Below are 22,310 nucleotides of genomic sequence, written 5' to 3'. Positions count from 1 at the left end.
TGTGCATCTTGAGACAAAACAATTGCACTGATGATATAGTTTAAGACCAGTGCAAGTTGTTTTTGACAAATCTAAAATTTCAATTAGTCTGGGACTAGTCTTATCCCTTTCTGGGAAACCGCCCCATACTGTTGAGGTATGAGGTTTGTATCAGTAAACCACTATTGATAGGCTAAACTGTTGATTTTTATTTCTAATTCCACTTGTACACTGAGGGTGTGTGCTGTTCAACCAATCAGATGCTTAGATTCTGTAATTTTTATTGTCATTAGCAATTAAAATAATTCCATAGAAAGAATTTAGAAGGATCTGCATTGTACATATATAAAGTTCCCATAACATGCATTCATAGACAATAATTTGACAGAAATCTTTAAACATTTTTAAAAGCAAAGATCTACCCTGAGAAAGCAAAGACATGATTACTAAGAGGAGTCTGAGAGGATCTAAATTTCACTCGATTGAAGAGGCTGATATTTGATCTGTGGTCGTCTGGTTCTGTAGATAAGAACACCACACACCATGCCAACCGCTGCCAGGAGACAACCAGCAATGAAAACAAGATTCAGGTTCAAAGCTGTAGAGGTCACTGGAAACAACAAAGGAATCAGTTAATGTGTTGTGTAGTATTGGTAGTATGAAACGTCAGCCATATTGCCAGTTGTCTTTGCATTTAAAAGTGTGTCCACTTACTTTTAGCAAATACAGAGTGATTACTTCCTTTTTAAATAAAGTATCCAAAATCGTTACCTTCACGCTCCACGCTCCTCTTCAGTCGCAGGGGTCCCTGAGAGATTAGGTGACTGGCGGTCTCGATTGCAGCCTCTCTTCTGTGATGATGGTGGGATGGTGGACTGACGGTGCTGTTCGTGCAGCCCTGAGAACAGCGGGTGAAGGGATTGTATGCCTCACATAGGATTACTGAACAGCTGATGAACACCTTAAGAGAAGAGAGGAATGCATAAGGTTTTCTGCTGACAGACATGTAAAAATCTTTGTAGGATTTAAGTTCGTTTAATTTACCTGATCATGAAGGCCAATAAATTTGAAGGCTTCCAAACTAAAGCGGACAGTTGGCTCATGGCTTGTGTAGAACTCTACCGTTCCATCCAAGGCACACCTGAAGAAAAACAATGAATGGACTGCCAATCACGAAACACGATACAGAAAAGCTTACAGGCTCCAATGTATGTGAATTTATTTGCGGCTGTGTTTCTTGGTGACCTGTTCTTACCCATTTTGAATGATTGTATAGGGCGTTGGGTAGCTGGGGTCATTGTATGGTGTCGCAACACACGACTCGACAAAAAGCTCGGTGTCGTTGATGGTAGACTGGGATTCAATCTGCATGTAGATCCTATCCCCAAGATCAAATTCTGCCGGATAGGAGTTCATCATTGCGGTGTAGTCTGCCGTTGGGAAGAGTCCGAAATTGTACGTAAGGGTACCGAAGCCTTTCTCTGTAACGGTGTATATGTTTCTCCTCGCAGTGAACTCCATTGAAATGTTGTTGCTCTTCTCATAACGACAGGAGAACTCAATCTCCACCTCATGTTTTCTCGTAATGATGCTGTGAAGGTCGTCGGTTGAGACAATTTCGTTTTTGAAAATGATATAGCGTTCATCTTCCTGTGAAAAGAATCATATTGGGGATTTTATTTTGTTTCAATGGAGGAAAATGCAAATACTTTTCAACTTGTCCAAAAAAAAAGGGAGAAAGATTTGCCTCGATCAGGGTACCACAAGCGTTGAGGGAAATGTTTGCTGAAACGTGAGTGTCGTTTGAGTTCAAGGTACAGGCTGGATCGTTGAGTCGCAGAAAGTCCTTGTGGAGGCCAATAGAGTGTTGCTGCTCGATTTCAACCACCATGTTGGTTCCAGTGCAGGTCACGTGTGCATTTACTGTGAATACAAGCAATCAAGAATGAATCGACCATTTTGAATTGTTTGTGATACATGTAGGAGCTCTGCTTGACACTGATAAAGAATTCAATAAAAGTGATTAATCTGAATTTTATAACAAACCGTTGTGACGTCCAACGTTGACAATGATGCATTTCATATCAGACTGATAGATGTTCGCTCTGGAAATAGGTAGGAAGAGTTAACTTTAAGGGTTGCTGGCAGTGTCTAAAACAAATGAGTATAAATACTATGCCCACCCATCTGAGGCCTCAGCGATGAAACATATGGGAAAACTTTCTCCAAGGTCATCCCTCATTGGTGTCCATCTGATGGCGTACTCTCCAGTGCTCAAAGCATGCTTAGTTATGTTCAGGGGGCCACTAATGATGACATCATGGACCCTGGGCACATATGAACAGCACATATTAAAACAGCACATATTAAAAACATTCGCATTAGTGAATTAAGGGGATCAATAAACTGTTAAACCGCCACGTAAGCAGTGTTACTTTATAAAACTAAGCTAAATTATTTCCTTTCATTATTTTTTCATTTCAAATGTTGTTTTTCTAAATAATTGTTTGTTTTATGCAATACAATGCAACGGTGTGTATAACTAAGCCTATGAAATGTTGTGAATATTTTGAGTGCTTACGTGGTATAAGCTGCTGTGGCCTTAACCCGAATTTCAAGTTCACGGAGTGGTGCGGCATGGATTTTTTCTCCATTTTGGGGCGTAGGGGACAAAAAGTGAGGAATGTAGAGTCCCTCAGTGCATGAAGGAGCAGGTGGGTCAACTAAAATGATATCCAAACAAAGGTTTGTAAACGACACACTTAAGTTAAAACCCATATTAAAATCCATTAAATTACAGAGATGACCTTACCAAGAAAACTAAATTGTAGTGGGATCTTGCTTAACGGTTCGTAAGAACGTTGATGTGACGTTGTGGTCTGCGGCCAATACCACGCTGGGGTTGTCATTGGAGGTGTGGTAGGTTGTTGGTTATAGAACCACCACCACCATGGGACAGGCGTTGGTGGCATGGTATTTTGTTGGTTCTGCCACCACCACCATGATGGTGTAGTTGTAGCAACATTATTTTGTTGATGATTCCACCACCAAGGGGTAGTTGTCGGTAGCGTGGTAGTTTGTTGTAAATGCCACCACCACGGGGTAGTCGTAGATGCTTCGGTAGTTGTAGTTAGTTCAGTAGTTGTAGGTGGTTCAGTAGTTGTAGGTGGTAAAGTGGTAGTTTGCTGGTGATACCACCACCACCAGTATGGGATTGTTGAAGTTGCGCTGGTCGGGTATGACGTTGTGTAATATACTGACCGTTTTTTCCTTGCACTCCCTAGAGGGCACCTGTAAGACCGCGAGCCATCAGAGTAGGCGAGAGTGGTGTGTTTTTTTGGGAAATCCTCCAGAACCAGCTCAAATCCATAGACACCTGTGTTGTATGTACTGCTGTACTCTAAAGTGCAGGCACCCTATGGGGAATAAGTATGAACACATTTAAGGGATACTTCATCCAAAAATGTATTCACCTTCGAGTTATTCCAAATCTGTATATCAATTTATTTGTTCTGATGAACATCAGATATTTGGAATGATGCTTATAACCAAACAGATCTCCCCCCCATTAACTCCCATATACGGAAAAAAAGAGTCAAAAGTGCCCCAGAACAGTTTGCTGTCCTAGATTCTTCTAAATGTCTTCTTTTGTGTTCAACATAATAAGTAATTTTATTTGTTCAATGGGGGACAAGATATGTTTGGTTACAAGCATTCTACCAAATATCTTTCTCTGTTTTTATCAGAACAAAGCAATTTAAACAGTTTTGGAACAACTAGAAGGTGAGTAAATGAGGACAGAATTAAAATTTTAGGGTGAACTATCCCTTTAGCATAGCCTCAATTAAACTTTTCACGTACGGTTTTGTGAACTTTTGTCATGCCAGAGATTAAATCCCAAATGATGAACACTGTTTTTTACCTGATTTAGATGAAAACCACTTGGCTGGTCACACCGGTCACATTCACTGTTCTGATGAAGTCCATATCTGCATCTGACCTTATCACCGTCTGAGTCAAAGGCCATTATGTGGTAGGTACGAGGGCAGTTTTGGGGCACACTTTATGATTTGAACATACAAAAACACGTTAATCACCAAGTCATTTGTTACAGAATACTGTATTTGAAAATAATCCTTAAGTGATCATTTACTTGTGATGTTGGTTTGTGTGTATTTTATCCATTAAGAACAACAATGAGAAAACGATTTAAATGTCAAATTATTATAAGACCATGACTCTAATATGGTCCTGACACTTTAATAATTCTTATTCGTTGTAAGTCTCACTAATACATATTTCAATGTCAATGAAAAAAACGGTCTTACCGTATAAGTGGTAAAATAGTGGTGAGAGGGGACCGGTTGGGTGCATTAGTGTCAGATCTTATGCCAAGATCTACGTGCGTCCAGAGTCTCCAACTATTAACATAGTTTACAGTGGGCACCCAGCAGCAGGAATAATCCCTATAATACAATCAAAAAGGATCAGAAAACACAAAATAAAATGTTTTTTAATCAACAAAGCAAAATAGTGTCAGAAGACTTACTGCATATCAAATGGTGTGTTTCCGTGGACGTTTCTTATGACAACAGCTTCATTTTGGCACCAAGTGTTAGAATAACCACTTCTGCCATTGGAGCTGCGGTCAACTTGTCCAAAGAGCTGACTGCTCTCATAGCCACAGTCTCCAGAGGCGCAGTAATATGGTTGATAATAACATGAAATCTCATCATAGGATTGCTTTATGCGAAATTCAACCTTTTTGTAAAATAGAGACCAGTTTTTATATTGGTTGTGAGTTACACTTCAGCATCACAACAGTTACAGTTCAATACATCTGCATCTCTGTAAATACGTTTGAAAAGTAATCTGATAATAAATTTGTACTAAAAAGAAAAAAATCTGTTCAGGGCACAGTTGGTTTTATCAGATTGATATATAATAATTGCAACTGTTTGGGAATTTCAATACATTTACACTATTTGCAATAGAATATGCATTTTGATATTCTAAAATTACTTTATTGCAGAGATTTTTGCCAGGTTAAAAAAGTTTTTTGAATAACAAAAGCCCCTAAAACACTTATGCAGTATTTCATTTCTACGTCACTGAAAAAAATATTCAAAGTTAATAAATACACTTCTTTATCATAAAAGAAAAATAGCCTTACCCTGATGCTCCCATCTGGATTGGTTCCTTTAGTTGTGAAGGTCAATGAGCCTCCATAATAGTGTCCTGCTGAAGCGATGGACACTAGAAGAAGTAGATTCAATACCACTATTGAAGACATCATGGTACCTGAATCCTCCAGCTCACTCTACCTGTAACGCTCTTCTTTGCACACCTTATATACATCTCAGGTGTGAAGGGAGGGGTTGTCAATCTTGACCTGTGTGCTGTTCAATCACACGCAGAAAACAAAAGGGCATTTCCTTGCCTCTTCTGAGAAATCACATGTTTAAAATGTGAAACTACTGATCTACTGTTTGTGATTCTTAAAGCAAATATCTCTCCAAACCATCCAAATTCTTTACTGCATAGAATGCTTGCCAGTCCATAGTATTAGTGTTTTAGTTAGTTTCTACCTTTTAAGTCTTAGGTTTGCTTTTCTGCAGCTCAATTTCTAAAATGTGTTGTTAATAGTATACATTTCCAGAAAATAAAATATAAATCTAAATGCATTTCCAGAATGGAGATGTGAATGTAATGTAATGTAATGTAATGTAACTGTGACAAATGTTTTCTTCTCATATTAATCTTGTCTTTGTGTTTACTTTAGTTACTGGTTTCTCTTAAATTCCTCTACAGCAATGATGTGACTTTGGGTGTAAATCCGATTCTTGTTTGCTTTCTTAAAAGTTAAAGAAATAACTCATCTTTGAGCTGAAATTCTCAGAATAGAAGTATATTAATATAATTTGACATCTTAAAGTTATTTCAAAAGAAAAGTTTGTTGATGAATCAGTTTTCCAAAAGCTTATCAAAGTAAGAAAACAATGTAAATCCATTCAGGTAAAACCTGTTATATGAGATTTTTTCGCTATCGATTATACCTTCGGTTTATGATGAATAAGATCACCAGCCTTTTAAAACAAGTGGCACAAAAACTAAATCTATTTGATTAGATGTCTTATAAAAATAATAAGTCTAATTTTATAGCAATGAAACATGAGTTTTTCTACATACGATAAATGTCCTGAAACCTACACATTCCTTGATAACCACAAAACCGCATATAAACGAAATTAAAATGTAAATCATATCAGGTGAGAATCATTTCACTATCGATCGATAATTTATAACTATTAATCAAATTCTTGACAGTATTTCAACAAAATCATTCACAAAAATATAAGCAGAGAACACATGCATGGATAAAAATATATTAGCCACTATAAGGCCATTCTTAAACATACTCAATTAAATATTGATTTGAAATGAAATAAAATAAAATAAAAATATGAATGACTGTAATACAAAACACAAATTTTAAATATTTTTCTGTATTTTTCTCGGACAACAGAAATGATAGAAAATAACAACAAAGTTCTGTGTTCATGACAAAATCTGAATTTAAGTATAATGCGTTGTCATCTGAGCATTAGATTTATCTTCAGCATCACAATGACAAGAATGTTTTTTTTCTTTTTCTTTTGTTCCTGTTCAGATCTTTTATAAAAACAAACCTTCTATTTTTACTTGAGTTGTTGTCATAGTCATCAAAACAAACAACAAACACTGATGTACACAAGACAAAGACAGTGAGGAAAGCTTAGTTTCACTTTGTGTACAACAAAAAATAAATACCATTGCATTAAAGGGCTCATAGTGTCTACTTGTATAGAATTCATATTGAAAACTTTATGTGTCAAAATTTATGACAACACAATGTCTTTTGACGGGTTTGTTGTCGTTTTTTTCCAAGTCTCAGATTTCTTTGCCACAAATGATTTCTGTTGACATTATGAATAAAACTGCACTACATAGCAAAACAGCTTTCTGTGACGAACAGTTCTAATGCCTTAATGTTCATTTTAATCATTTTAAGCATACAGTGTCTTGGAATCAATGACGTGTTGTAGACACAGTGTTAGTCTCAGATCCTAAAACTGCTCAGAAACAAAAATAGAAACAACTGATACAATGAGACAATTGTTAAAATGACATTTAATTTAATTTTACCGCTGTAACCTTTTTATAAATGTACAAACAGTAAGTTGTGTAAGAGCATGTGACGTTACTAGTTTGTCATCTTGTGACTTCTAGTTAAAGGAAAGAAAAATATGTCATTTATCAGTCGAATTGCATCTTTCGTCTTGCTATGTAAAGCACTTCAAACCTTTTTATATGGAATTTTCTGGAGGCCATAATACAACACAAGCAGCCTTAGGCAACGTTACTGACTTTATTGCCTTTTGGCAATATTTATATATAATTGTTCTATTGTATTTAGAAATTGTTCTTTGTTCTTTTGTTACATGATGACCAGGATTGACAGGCATGTGTTGTAAAATGAATTCTCAGTAACACATTCAGGACACAGAAACCGGTTGTATTGCACAAGCAAATGGAAAACTAAATTATCTAATGCTGGATTATTGTATGTCCATCTTTATTTTGCTTTAATATTTATATGCATCTTTACATTTTGTGACGCATTGTTGTCTAGAACTCATTGAGGTAAAAGAATAACTAAGATCTGATCATCATGTTTCTGACATCTCTGTTCCTGGACCTGCAGGTGCTGGTAACCACCGTCACGGCCTCGTACTACTATGGAGGCTCAATGACTTTTAACTCGAGAAGAAACATTAATGGATCCTACCAGGTAAGAATCTGTAGTGGTTTTGAATTTTTCCAAACCATTTTGTATTTGTTGGGTTGATGAAAGTAGCATTTAAAAGTAATTCAAGGTGTTCTACAGACTGCAATCAAAATGTAAGTTTGTTGACTTGTAGGAGTTTGTTTGTCTTAAGGTTACTTTTAAGGTAGTGTGCATCACAGAAGGGTTTAATAAGTGTTTATCTTAAAAAATGTATGTTTTTCATGTGTGCATAAAAAAGGATAATCAAATTAAATTATGATGCCTAATTTCCCACAAATACATCAAAGCTTTTAAAACTTAATCGACTGTATGTACTTTATGTACAGTGAGTTTACAGTTTACAGCACCAGCATTACCGCTCAGTCTCCCCAAAGTTTATCTCTTGTTAAGAGGTTGTCATGAATTGTTTCTCCATCCAGGATAGTTATTTATAGGAGCAATATTAAAACTAATCTAATTCAGGTTGACAAAGGGATCCCCGAGTGTTCAGCTTTTAAAGATAGAGCACACTACAGTATTTTGCATATACAAGATGAAAAAAACTAGAGCCGTAAAATTATCAGGCATGTACAGGTGGCAAACTTTTTGGCTAAGTTAGTTTAATGAGCCAGACTTTGTGTTAACATTAGAAAAAGCATTAGCTCACATGAACCAACAATGAGCAAAATAATTTTTTAGCATACATTAATATTTGTTAATATTAGTTTATGCCCATAACATTTCTCATGTTTTAATTTCAACTGATACAACTTTTTAGTTCATGTTAGCTAATGCAGTCACAAGCGTGGTAGTCGAGGCCAACAAAACCCAGACCAAGACAAGAGTGAGACCAGAGGGTGTCGAGACCAAGACAAGACCAAGACTTTGAGGGGAGGAGACCAAGACAAGACCAAGACTTTGAGGGGCGGAGACCAAGACAAGACCAAGACTTTGAGGGGCGGAGACCAAGACAAGACCAAGACTTTGAGGGGCGGAGACCAAGACAAGACCTAGACTTTGAGGGGAGGAGACCAAGACAAGACCAAGACTTTGAGGGGCGGAGACCAAGACAAGACCAAGACTTTGAGGGGCGGAGACCAAGACAAGACCAAGACTTTGAGGGGAGGAGACCAAGACAAGACCAAGACTTTGAGGGGCGGAGACCAAGACAAGACCAAGACTTTGAGGGGAGGAGACCAAGACAAGACCAAGACTTTGAGGGGCGGAGACCAAGACAAGACCAAGACTTTGAGGGGCGGAGACCAAGACAAGACCAAGACTTTGAGGGGCGGAGACCAAGACAAGACCAAGACTTTGAGGGGAGGAGACCAAGACAAGACCAAGACTTTGAGGGGCGGAGACCAAGACAAGACCAAGACTTTGAGGGGCGGAGACCAAAACAAGACCAAGACTTTGAGGGGAGGAGACCAAGACAAGAACAAGACTTTGAGGGGCGGAGACCAAGACAAGACCAAGACTTTGAGGGGCGGAGACCAAGACAAGACCAAGACTTTGAGGGGCGGAGACCAAGACAAGACCAAGACTTTGAGGGGCGGAGACCAAGACAAGACCAAGACTTTGAGGGGCGGAGAGCAAGACAAGACCAAGGCAATCCAGGACAGAGTCGCGATTTGTTCCACAAAACTCTAAAAAGTCATAATAAATATTACTAGAAGTAACTTGTGTGATTTATTGTGCAGAAATGAATGTGTATTTTGGTATGTTTTATGTTCCATGTTTTATCACCCTCCTACTATAACATATTAACATTTTTGTGCATGTAAAAATTCCAACTAAACATTAATTTAAGTCTGCGACCTTATACAAAACAAAAAATTCAGTGACTTAATTAGTTTCATTGCTTTTTTATCTGATGAATAGCAAAATAGCTGTGTGTTGCTCAGAAATGCACAAAAGTTCAGTTTAATAGTGTCAAGGTCCTGTCCTTCCAGTCCTGAGTATTCGGACCTTGGGGACAGAGCCGTGACAATATCATGTCTTGTGTGTGTTTGTTTCGTCTTGTGTGGAGACACATGGCGGTTTGTTTTGACATTTCGCCACTTGTGTTCCGTGTAGCTCCGCCCCCATCGTCTCTCTGTCTAGCTTCCCCTTAGTGTTTCTCCCTCACCTGTCTATGCCTCTTCCCGCTAGTTGCACTCATTGTTAAGTCTTGTCACCTGTCCGTCCCGATCCCTTTGTCATCGCTCCTCATTAGTTTCCCCTTATTTAATGTCCCTGATTCCCTTGTTGGTCGGTTCTTTGTACTTACTAGTTACTCCGTGTTAATACTTCGTGTTCGTTATTACCTGTTGCTACTTCGTGTCTGGATTACCTTATTCCTGCTTCCCTTGTGTTTGGATTTATTATTTAGATTATCCTAAACTTTGTTTTGCCCCCTCGTGGGAAGTTTTCTGTTTGTCAGTATTGTTTACTTTCTTGTTTGCCCCATCGTGGGTTTATTATTTTGTGCCTTAATAAATATTGTTTAACCCCTTCACTTCTGCCTGCGTCTGGGTTCTGTCCGACCGGACGTGACAAATAGTGTCTTTAATTTAAGTCACTTATTAACTAAAGGTTTATTGAATAATTATACAAAATCAATATCATATCAGATGTTATGAAATAAAAAAACAAGATCTCATAAGTACCCATTTTACAATCAAATCTCATATATTGTCATTTTCTTGACAGGTTTCTTTAAGAAAATCCCCCGTTCTTATCTTACCAGCAGTTAGAGTGACAAAATTAACAGAAGAATCAAATAAGTTGGTATTATGGGCAAAGGGGCCCATGCGCGCTTGGAGCCCAGAAAGGGGAAGAAAATTGCAAATAACAGCGTTTCCGAAATATTCGTTCTGCCGTGTGCTTCTCTGGCCCATGCACATGGAGGTACACACAAACAAAACAGTGTTTCTAAATGAGGAAGTCTGTCTTTTGATATAGTCTTTTACGAGCCCTCTAGCGCCTTTAGTTCAGAAGAAGCAGAGCGACATATTTAGCGACTTCTGATTTATTGTTGTAATTTGAGTTTAAAAACCCTCGCAGTTGTCTTAAATCTTAAAAGGTAAGAGGTTTGCTAACACTTTCTTTGAAGCATGTTTGTATAATGCATTATAAAAGTAGTTTTTAAGCATTGTAATGCACCTTTTAATGCATTGTAATGTCTTATAAATAATTGTTATTACAGTTAAGACATTATAATTCAATTAATTACTACACTACATATTTTAAATTGGTTATAATTCTGTACAACTACGTATAATGCATTACAACACACATTATGAAGAATTATAATGCATTTTACACTTCAATAACCCTTTATAATGCATTATACATTCATGGATCAAGTTTTTTTTTACTATTATTTGGTGGTGTTTTCTTGCCAATTATGAATTATTTTATATTGATGTAATGATGACAGTAACTGCTTTACTTTACCAATATTTAGCCTTCATTTTTAGATAATCTGAAGTGCTTTTACATACATTGCTAAATGTATACATACCCACACTAATGATGATGTTGTAATAGGCTTAAGAAGTATACTTGTAATACTCGTTAATGCTGTTTACTGTAAAACATTATACACTTAAATAAGAATGAGAGTCGCAATGTGCTTGTTATAGAAACAAATTACTCTAAACTGTATACTATATAGAAATATAGTATAATGATTGACAAAGACTGCCCTTTTATTCTTAGAAAAAATTAGGATGAAATTGTAGAGAATTGCACTTAAGAACATTCTTAAGACTTTCCTTTAATTTAAGTCTTACTTCAGAACAGTTCTTGTGAATCCTGCATGTTTGTGTTGAATGATGGAAAAATCTGACAGATCTGAATTGCACCACTGAGACCAGGGACAGTCGAGAACGTCAAGACCGAGACAAGACCATGACCTTTAAAAATAGTCTTGAGAACGGTATAGAGACCAAGACCGGTCTCAAGTACTACAAAACTTCCCGTAACTAATGATAAAAAAACAACCAATTGTAAAGATGTTTTGCTTGTTGCAACTGCCAAAAAACACAGAGCCATATAAAAATAATACATCTTCCCATATAAGGTCTAATGGTCTGGTCAAGGATATTTTAAATATTCCTTCAACATCTTTTGAGACTAACTCTAGGTTAAGTTTCTGTTTGAACGCAGATATTTCTATGTCGTCACGCTTTATGATTAGAAGTGATTCGGATCTATTAAAAACACTTTAACATAACAGGGTGTCACAGACCGATGGATATGCTGCGTGACTGTCTATAAAAGAAAACACGCCATGCAAAAGAACATTCAGAGGAAAAACGATTAAATTACCTGCTGAATAAGATAAATGATGGTGCAATGAAACAAAACATGTGAGGAACACACCAAACTGTACGAACCAGAAGTTGGAATGGAAAACTTGAGTGACAAGACAGATAAGAGTTTCATTACTGCCATTCATTTCTCACAGGCTAAAAAATATGAATCTTTTATGCTCAATAGAGCACAAGATGTTGACCTAGTATGTGAATTTCCTCCTTTTGATCGACATGTGCTTTCACGACAGATTTACATTCAGTTTTGTATTAAATCGTCCAAACAGATGTAGATCCACAGAAACAAATGAAGAGTTCCAAAATGAGATAAAAAAAATCATGTTTTTTTTTATGTTTCATTTCTTATTGTGAAAGCCACCTGAATTTTTTTAGTTATAATGGCTTATATCAAAACAAACCAAATGAAGTATGATTGAAATAAATTGGAACGAACAAAAAAAATGGTTTTGGAACCAAACTCTAATGTATAAATAATTGAGACAAGGATTTACTGACAAAGTTAAAGTAAACATGACGTTGTTTTTGTGCACAAAGAAAAAATATATACAGTAAATGTTTAAGTACATCTTGGCCTATCTTCAGTGCTCTGCTCTTAGATCTCGGACTTGGAATTGTGTACATAAACTTTTTTCTTTTTCTTTAATAATGAATTAAACCTACATAATTTGAAAAACTTGAAATATACAAACTGCAGCAAAAACTTTTTTTGTATATTTCATAGGTCTAACCATGTAGACAACACATCTTAACAGTGTTATGGCTTCAGTTTCAGCTTCATATTACTCCCTGGATTAACCAAGGGCCTATTTACTGTACATACAATATATATACGACTTTAAGTACACATTGCAGTATAAAAAGTGTGCCAATTATTTTCACTATTCTCCATCTTAGCCGTTCAACAGATTTGTCTGTTTGAACAATAAACACAATCAGGATATTTCAAGCTTCACCATTGAAAACAGCAGCATTAAACCTTGAAATTAGCTAATCATCTGAAAAGGTTTTTGTATTTTAGGGCAGAACAATATTTGAACCCATGCAACTCATCTTCATGTGTGGCCCAAGTTGACAACATATACTGTATCAGTTTTCTTAGTTGTACTTATCCCAACTACGTGTCTTTTGTGGTCATGTAAGCAAACATTCATTCAGTGTGCTAAATGACACATTACAGCACAATCCACAATGATCTGTCAATTCTTCGACAGGGTACACCTCTCTACAGTATTTCTTCCTGCTTGTTTCGAAATACTCACTTTGTTTTGCAGGTAATGATTGACAGATTTTTAATGATTTTTTAAGAGAATGCAGAGAACTCAACACACCTGTCAGTCATAGTAGCAGTACAAAGGAAACATTGAAACAAGATTGGTTTCCTTGAAATGAAACTGATTGTATTTTTGAGAATACATAACATGTTGTCGCATTATTTTGTCGACTCCATGCACATTAAAAAACCTGAAATTATGGTTAAACCATGACTCCAATATTAATAAAAGATAATCAGACAATAACATAAAAAGGATATATTGAATTGCTCTCTAAACATTTTACATAATGACCAAAACTATACCATTTAAACCGATGCAAATAAAGAAATTACTCCTTTAAAGCTTTTTACACAAATATTTACTTTCTAACATGCGCTTTAATAAAGTGGGTTTGCAGATTTCTATACAATCCTTGTATTCAGCAAAAAATGACCAACCTTTATCTTCCTTTCTTTTCATTTTTCAAGTTCCAAGAAAAGCTTAAACTCTTAGAGAAATAACACATGAATTTCATGTGTTTTATATGTAATCATGTTGTTTTTTCATGGGATTCGTACTACAATGTTTTAATAGAAGATGTTTCACATCCTTTCTCTTAGGGAATGCATTTTTTGATTTCAAAATATCATTCTTTAATATTCTGATAACAAATAATTCATTCTTAATCTAGTCTAAATCATATAATCTTTTATTTGCCTGAAAAAGCAAAATGAACTCAAGTGATATGAACTCAATCCCACATTTTTGTCACTTTATTTCATACACCAGGAAGTTCATTATTTCCAAAACACCTTCACATATAATAGCACAGGAATGATTCTGTGGACTGTGCTCAAGATCTTTATTGGGAGCATTTCAACCGCTAAGTTGATAAAGATTTGTTTACAGAAAATGCCCTAATATAGACACGACTTATTACGTATTTTTTTTGACACTTTATTTAGTTTCATTTAAAGTCTAATGTACCGTAAACTTCTGAATAAACAATGACAGCACACGAATGTGCTTTAAAGAAGATGAAATCAAATAATGTCGATATTTTAATCTTTCTCTTTCCTATATAGTAAAGGTAAGGGTATCACCCATTTAGTTGTAACTTTTTGTCTTATTCTCATAGATTATTAATAATTTACTGATTGTATTTTGTCCCAGAACTGTTTAGAAGTACAGTTAATAAATGCCAGCTCATTCTCAACATCCATGCAAAAGTTCACAAAACCTTCACAACAATACATGACCTAAAAAAGGTGGCTTATGTTTATTAAAGCATGTTATGCCAAAGAAAAAAAAGACAGTAAGGCTCTAAACTGAAAGCAACAGAACAATAACAGGCATTCAAAAGATCATTGTTGCTCTATTTACCTTACAAAACTGTTTATTTAAGTTATGAAGATATGTCAGCAGACAGGAACGCCTAGAAACTCCATTTATAACTTGGGTAGATATTGGTTGTGCATCTAGTCTATATGATCTCAGAAACTGGACAAAAGATGTGTACGGTCAAGTCCTCGTGATTTTTTTGCCTTGTACACCAACAGCCCCACCAGCATAATGATGGTGATGATGAAGAGTCCCGCAAAGACACCGGTGCTTGTGCTGATGTGCACAGCACCTCCATTAACTGAGGCTACAAAATAAAAAACAAGGGTCAAGACCCTTATTAAAAGTCCCCAAAGTTAAAAGTATGTTTAACTCAATCTTAACGTACCATCCACCGCGTGCTGAGTCTCTCTCGACACCCGCAGGGGACCCTGAATTATGTAATGTCTGGCTGTTTCTTGGTTCAAATCTCGTCTACGTCTGGCAAGGGATTGGCTGAGACAGCCCTGGGCACATCTGGAGTTTGGGCTTCCTTCCGCGCACAGAATCACAGAGCAGCTGATGTACACCTGTCCACACAATATTACTCTGATGAAGTCAAACAGTCCCGCTCACATCGATTCATTGTTCCATATGATTGACATACCTCATCGAACAGTCCTGTGAACTTGAAAGCTTGGATCTCAAAATCATACTTCATGGAATCGCCTGGGTACACCTTGACTGTTTCGTCCAGAATACACCTATATATAAATCAAAAAATTTGTAAAAATTTTCCTTTTCAGATTCAATATCCCTTTGTTAAAAGAAGCACTAAAAACAATATATTCATTGTGTTCTTGTCTTATTAAACAATGCATTATCGTAATATCTGTATTTATCATCACTTAAAATAAGCAAAACAGAAATCACTAGAAAACCCCAAAAGATCAAGTGTCTGTGGATTATGAGCTTGGACTGTCATGAAAACCCTGCATTTAACCAACATATAATATTTCCTGATATGCTGCCAGGAGGTGTGACTGTAGAAAAAAGCCATTGTGAAATAGGACTGTGTGATTTTGAAGGACACTTCCCGCTTTCTTCACGAGAACGAACTCAAAACCTTTTTATTGATAGCCTAGAATCTTAAACCTGCAACCAAAAGGTTTTCATTTTGGAAAGTACAGTGTGCCATGAATATACCTGATCCCACTGGTTATGGGATAGTACTTAGAAACCCTACACTATATATTAAAAACACTACATCTATCATTAGAAGTGCCTGCTTTTGATATTGCTCATACTTTTGTCTGGCAGACTATACAACAGGTTAAAAATGCCAAAGACGGACACTTAAAAGTACTCATATTTACATTTATTTATATAGAACAGTGGTTCTCAACCTTTTCAGGGTCGCGACCCCCTGTAAACCCATTTTAAGAACTGGCGCCCCCCCCCATACTGAACAATGAGGATAGTTAAGATAATGTATAAAATATGTTCTATATATAAACTATATATAAAGGAGCAAAAAACACCTGTATATGACAGATTGATCTCAAGAGATCCGTTTATAAATGTAACAACCCTGCTGATAAAACCATCACAGAAATTAATGGATCCATTAAAGTATAGTTTATTATGTTTATTGTAATATTTTACTAAAACAAAATATTAAAGAGTAAATATTTTGTGGTTTTTTTAGGGTGCTTCTTTGGTTTATTGAGTGCCAACAACAAGTTTACGTACATATAAGGTGTAAAAACACTTTCATTTTCTAATCACAGGCAGTTATTATTTCCTTACTTCTTGACTGACTCCCAAGTGAATTATTCGGCTTGTCTGTCTATCCCCTCCTTTCTGTCAGCCTACTCTGATCTGATTGGTCAGATGCTCTGCTGTGATTGGTCTATCGGGTATAGCGTTGCAGTGTCGCAAATGGAACGTAAGTGTGCATTACACGCAGTGACGCAATTCTGACCCGGAACGGAAATTATTATATCAGCCGACTCGTTCGCGTGATTCTGAGTCGACTCCTTTTTTTTACCAAGCCAAGAACTTTGTTATTCATTCACTTTTGGTTTTAAAACTTGCCAGACTGCTAACATTCACACACAGAAACATTATACACTACATGATATGTAATTTAAAGAACATTGTAATAGTTACTCTTTAATGCTTTTATTTCTAAGTGGCTTTAGATAAAAGCACAATGTGATGATGTTTAAGTCTCACCCGTCCTTGATGATGTCATAATAGACAGCACTATACGGGTTGTCCTCTGGAGTGGCCCTGCACGACTCGATAAAGAGTCTGACCTTCGGGAGAGCGGAGTGAGCTTCAACGCCCATGTATAGCGTCTCCATCAGTTTAACCTCCACTGGATACAGGTTGGGGTCCACTCGACTACTGAAGCTGTTGTCTGTGTAAACTTCAAACGAGTAACCGAATGTGCCGAAGCTGGATTCGGTGAAGATGTAGTCAGATTTATGGTTGACGTAGTGGCTGGAGACACTGGCCAGTTTGGGATATTGGCAGGAGAAGCCAATCTTGACTTGGTTGCGTCTGGTGATAACGGCATTGCGTGTCTCAAAGGAGTCGATCTCGTTCTTGAAGACCATGAAGTCTCCTGAGTCCTGAATGGAAAGATTTATCATGCAGAAGCAGCTACCAGCTTTACTGAGCTGCCAGGTACTTTACAAGCAAAATTCAAGACAACCTTTAAAACACAGCAAGTTACCGTACCTCGACGGTAGTGCCGCAGGTGTTGAGTGACATCGTACCCAGGATGTGAGTGTCGTTGGACGAGAGAGAGCAGGTGGGATCTCTCAGCTGAAGCCAGTTCTGATCGATTCCCTCCATCGAGGCTTTATTCACGACAATGCTGATACGGTCACTGCCACAGATCACTTCTGCTTCACCTTAATACATACAAGTTTAGTTTCGATATCAAGTGCATTATGAGACTTTTTAAATAAATACATTACCTGTCAGAACCCTCGCTCTTGCCACGACCACGACGATGCATCTCATCTCCGACTGACTAGTAAAGAAGAAACAGACACAAGCTTCTCAGAAAGTACACATGATCATTAACCAACCGTTCCAGATATACCTCCTTATACCTGTGAAGCGTCTCCGCTGTGAAACACACAGGTACGTGGCGATGCAAATCCCTCTCCTGCGGCGTCCAGGTCAATGTTGCCACGGTAACTCCGTGTCCCTCATCTCTCAGGGTCTTAGACATATTGAAGGGCCGGCTGACCTGAAAATCTATGATGCTGCAAAAGACAGATCAGATCATTCATGGCGTGGGCCTGTACAGAAAGACACTGAATTTTCTTTACAGTCAAGTGTGGATAAATATATATTTTTTTAAACAACATCAGACCTGCTGCCTGAGCTTTTGGCTCGGAGTAAGATCTCGTGAGCGTGTCCCACAGCGGCGTGATGTACATCTCCTTGTAAAGAAGATGGTGTCAGGAAACTGGGCTTGTCTACACCCGGCACACAACTCTGAACCGGTGCGAGAACTGCAAGACAGGGTTACAGGGAGACGTTTAAATACACTGGCCTACAGAATTCATGAATGACTTTGAAAAATAATCCAAAATATGAACATTCTGTCGTCATCAACTTGTCATTTGTTTGTATCCCTTTCATTCACACGGGTGTTATTATGTACTTTATAATAGAATCTGGATATTAAGTGCAACACAAATTTCACAAAGACGTATTATTATAATACTTAACAAATACTGTATTGTACAAACAATACAAGCTCACTTTTGCTTTTGTTTCCATTCCACAAGATAAAGAACTATAGAAAGGGTTTATCCATGTTTGTTCTTTTGAAACGTCTTACATGTTCTCTATTCTCTAATAAAACCAGTTATTCTGGTTATTAAACACAATCGACTATCCAAGAAAAAATATATATTATTTTGCTGGACAATAATAAGTCTAATATCTGTCGACTGTACAATACAATACTTCTCATTACATTTATTTTTAACATTGTATCAGACCGGGTTGACAGCCGCAAGTTTTAGATTAATGCATACAGTTGCTTGACAATCATAAAATCAAGACATGAGGAAACAATCTGATATAATTAAAAGGAGTAGCTCACTTCAAATTTGGCCCCCATTGACTTTCTATTGTTGGAATAAAAATGACTTTGGAAAGTGAATGGGGGCAAATTTTGTAGTGAACTTCTACTTTAAATTGTTTCAGATTGTTTCGTCATGTCTATTTATTTACTTGACAAGTTTTCATGTAATAACTGGCATGTCGTTATAAAATAACATCTTCAGGATTTACCGTAACTAAAACATGCTTTAATTGACCGTTAACTACAATTAAAGACATCTTCCACCCTGACGTGATCATTTCTAACACAGATAATCACATTTTGGGGGTAAAATACAGAAAACCTATTTGCATGTGATTTTCACATACTTTCTACTCCAAACTGTAGAGGCACTTGACTGAGCGCTGTGGGGTTGGAGTTGACAGTCAGATTAAAAGCATCTTTGACTGAAGAGACTCCGTCACTGTTGGTCACAGTTATTTCTGAAACGGGATAATCCTCCAGCATGAGCTCGAACACATGCAGACCCACATCCAATGAACCGGTTCTGTGAAGAGTACATGAGTCCTACAAACAATCAAAATAAACAACGTTAACCAATGACACACAAAAAAAGTATAAAACATCCCTGGAGTGTCTGTCTTTGCCAAATATTATATACAGTATTTATATAAATATTATATATACTGTAGTGGTTCTTAAAGGGGGGGGGATCAAAGATGGATCCAGGGGGAGCACATATTTTGTGTCATTTTATGAAATATAGAAATTTATCAGAACTCTCATGCAACCAAACATCAGAAAAATAAGACCACCAACCAAAAGATTGATGTCGTTGTGTTTTTGATTAAAATTCTTTATTCGAGAGGGCCACAAAGCGATGCAGTCAACACAAAAGGGGCCTTTCAACAAAACAATTCGAGAACCACTGACCTAAATTAACAGACACAATGCATTTTCCGCCCAAACAGCGTTTTTTTATCATTAGAAAGTAATACCTCATCCAGATGTACGTTTGGGTGATGACTGCTCATGTCGGATTTGCATCTCACAACATCTCCATCTGGGTCGTGTGCCAGCAGGTGCAGACTCTGGAAACAATTCTGAGGAATCCTGATGACAGAACCACAACCGCATTTACAGACAAAGACATTTCATGAGATCTATCTAATAATAAACACGTTTTGTTTGTGTCATTCTTAAAGCACATACCTCATGAAGGGTATTGCTGCTGAAACAGGGGATCTGTTTGGAGATTGAGTGTCTGACCGTCGTCCAGTGTCAACATGAGCTTGTAGTGACCATTCACCGACACTATGAACATTATCTTCCCAGCAGCAACCCGAGTTACTGAAAGACAACAGGTTTTATACATTTTTTTGTGTTTCGATAAATAATAATCGAGTTCACATAGCTAAGAGCTGATAAATGCCTGATAATCTTTGCCCTACTTGTTGACATATTGGCTACTTTACTTATTAACTTAAAAAGTTGACTAAGAACAACAGCTTTTATAGTGTCAATATGGGCATTTGGGTTTTTATGCACATTTTTTCGTCAAATGAGAGTTAAATTAAGTATTTATCAATACAAAGTAATAAAGCGTTACCCTGCTCATTAACTTTTACATTAATATGCAACAGCAATTAAATAATACAAAATATAAGAATAGCTTATTAATAAAAAACATGATTACTCATGAATATAACTGATCTCACCTGAGTATGAGGGGAGCATTACTGCTGACATTGGCGATCATGTGAACCTCTGACTGGCACGATAGACTCTCAACCAAGTGTTCTTCATCTGTCACTTCAGGTCCTGTTTGGATGATTTCTCCACAGGTTGCGTTCTCACAGGTCCAGTCGAGATGAGTAACACAGAGACCCCTGCTGGACTCTCTGAAGTAAAAGTGCATCTGCCACATAAAGAGGAGACGGGGCTAGTTGTCACACAGAATCAATCTTTCTCATTTGATTTCTGACGTGAACAGGCTATTTCACATGGGCCCAAAAAGTTGAATGAAAAATTCAGCGTTTTATTTCCAGAACAAATACTTTTGTTCGCAATTTCTTACAGTATCATAATTATGCAGTACAAAACTATTCAGAAATAGCTAGTATACATGTATAAGGTTGACAAATATTGTCTTTCAAATTATTAAAAAAGCATGAGCTATGAGATTTACCTTAAAAACATCTACTAAACCTTTCCAAAACTCATTCAGATTATATTGTTTATTCTGTAAAGAACAATGTTCACTCAACAGCTATTAAAAAAGAACATTCTGTAAAATATATGAAAATATGAAGAAAAGGTTTTTTATAAATAGCAATAAGCATAACGATAACAATAGATTCCAAAGTAAATAATATGAGACAAACTTATTTGTTTCTAACCTATACCCTCACTCACCTCCACCAATCCATCTGGATACCTGTTTCCAGGGGTGAAAGTCATAGACCCCCCAAAGAAACCTCTGGCTGGGCCCACAGTGAGAGCAAAGCTCACCAGCAGCAGTACCGCGGTACGTGCCATCGTTTCTAATGAAACAGCACTGTGTGCAAAGGCATGAATATAAAGAACTGGGCGGACACTTTCTTTTTCTGTTATAGTCTGACTGGTTCAACCAGAATACAATTATGTGAAGAAACACATCTTTTCTATTTATAATCTCTAATAACAATCACTATTGTGTTTGAAAAGATACACACACACACAGGGGGGTATTTATCTGGGTATTAATGTCAATTTTATTTATAAAATACATATTTTTGAATCTTACACACTTAATCTATGATGCCATAGAAGAAACATTTTTCACTTCCCCAAGTTAACCATTTACTGAAAGGTTCATATTTCTTTCTTAGCTTTCTTACCAAACAAACTTTTTTTTAAGTTTTCATTTTTTTTAAGAGAATGTTCTATTTATGTATACAAATTGTAAATATATAAAATGTAAATGTTAATGTATTAAGGAGCTCTACCAACGTTTAATAAAATGATCAACTGCAGACACTTCATTGCTTTTAGTCTGGACATATTTATCATATTTCTCCTGTTGACTTAAGAAGCGTTTCTTGCTGCAATTGGCCAAAAGAGGGCACCCTTGCTTATTGTAGTTGCTGCAATTTACTAAGAAAGGATAAACATTTTTAGATAAGAACAAAACATCACACGTCCATCATAGCAGGGGAAACACATTCTGACAATATTACAATCAGATAATTTTGTTTAATAAGCAAAAAAATCTAATTCAAACTGATGTATAGTTGACAAACCAGTATATTTTTATATCTAAATATAAAACAAAAACATAACATTAAAGCTAAATCAATGACTAAAGTGTAATTAGACTACAAAAAAAGAAACAGACTCTTATCATAAAAGAACAAATATGATAAATGGCATTGCATGGCATGAAACACATGTTTCACCTGTTGATATAAGTGTGTATGGCTCCAGTCCAGACTCTTCACAGAAGTCCACATAATAAACAACTAGGGTATATACAGTAATACTTATAATACAACATT

General features: G+C 36.6%; 2 protein-coding genes across 2 annotated transcripts; both read right to left on the bottom strand.

The window, feature by feature from the left end:
- Nucleotides 1-243: 243 nt before the first annotated feature.
- LOC130436054 (uncharacterized) lies at nt 244-5,285 on the bottom strand. Its single transcript, XM_056766963.1, has 13 exons — nt 5,153-5,285; nt 4,529-4,740; nt 4,308-4,445; nt 3,902-4,040; nt 2,792-3,395; nt 2,561-2,702; nt 2,163-2,306; nt 2,026-2,084; nt 1,727-1,902; nt 1,235-1,629; nt 1,024-1,120; nt 751-940; nt 244-589 (listed from the first exon to the last, which is right to left on the bottom strand). The coding sequence occupies exons 1-13, from the start codon at nt 5,273-5,275 to the stop codon at nt 447-449; spliced, it is 2,562 nt and encodes an 853-aa protein (XP_056622941.1). The 5' UTR covers nt 5,276-5,285; the 3' UTR covers nt 244-446.
- Nucleotides 5,286-14,051: 8,766 nt separating this feature from the next.
- Nucleotides 14,052-21,303, bottom strand: LOC130436056 (uncharacterized). Its single transcript, XM_056766965.1, has 13 exons — nt 21,190-21,303; nt 20,493-20,692; nt 19,987-20,124; nt 19,773-19,887; nt 19,143-19,341; nt 18,073-18,214; nt 17,807-17,962; nt 17,669-17,724; nt 17,427-17,602; nt 16,917-17,317; nt 15,346-15,442; nt 15,088-15,268; nt 14,052-15,006 (listed from the first exon to the last, which is right to left on the bottom strand). Exons 1-13 carry the CDS (start codon nt 21,232-21,234, stop codon nt 14,852-14,854), a joined length of 2,061 nt encoding a protein of 686 aa, XP_056622943.1. The 5' UTR covers nt 21,235-21,303; the 3' UTR covers nt 14,052-14,851.
- Between the last annotated feature and the right edge of the window lie 1,007 nt (nt 21,304-22,310).

This window comes from Triplophysa dalaica, chromosome 14, assembly GCF_015846415.1.
Source record: "Triplophysa dalaica isolate WHDGS20190420 chromosome 14, ASM1584641v1, whole genome shotgun sequence".
NCBI classification, from domain to species: Eukaryota; Metazoa; Chordata; class Actinopteri; order Cypriniformes; family Nemacheilidae; genus Triplophysa; species Triplophysa dalaica.
The sequence above is the reverse complement of the archived record's forward strand: the minus strand, read 5'-3'. Positions and strand labels throughout refer to the sequence as shown.

What these genes read in the sequence shown, in the direction of transcription:
- LOC130436056 (XM_056766965.1), bottom strand. Translation starts at nt 21,234, where the DNA reads ATGACTTTCACCCCTGGAAACAGGTATCCAGATGGATTGGTGGAG. An exon ending in ATCCAGATGGATTGGTGGAG is followed by an intron (nt 20,693 to 21,189) that starts GTGAGTGAGGGT and finishes TTTATGTGGCAG; the next exon opens with ATGCACTTTTACTTCAGAGA. An exon ending in CAAACGTACATCTGGATGAG is followed by an intron (nt 19,342 to 19,772) that starts GTATTACTTTCT and finishes GATTGTTTGTAG; the next exon opens with GACTCATGTACTCTTCACAG.
- LOC130436054 (XM_056766963.1), bottom strand. Translation starts at nt 5,275, where the DNA reads ATGATGTCTTCAATAGTGGTATTGAATCTACTTCTTCTAGTGTCCATC. An exon ending in ACTATTTTACCACTTATACG is followed by an intron (nt 4,041 to 4,307) that starts GTAAGACCGTTT and finishes CAAATCATAAAG; the next exon opens with TGTGCCCCAAAACTGCCCTC. An exon ending in CAACGTTGGACGTCACAACG is followed by an intron (nt 1,903 to 2,025) that starts GTTTGTTATAAA and finishes TTGTATTCACAG; the next exon opens with TAAATGCACACGTGACCTGC.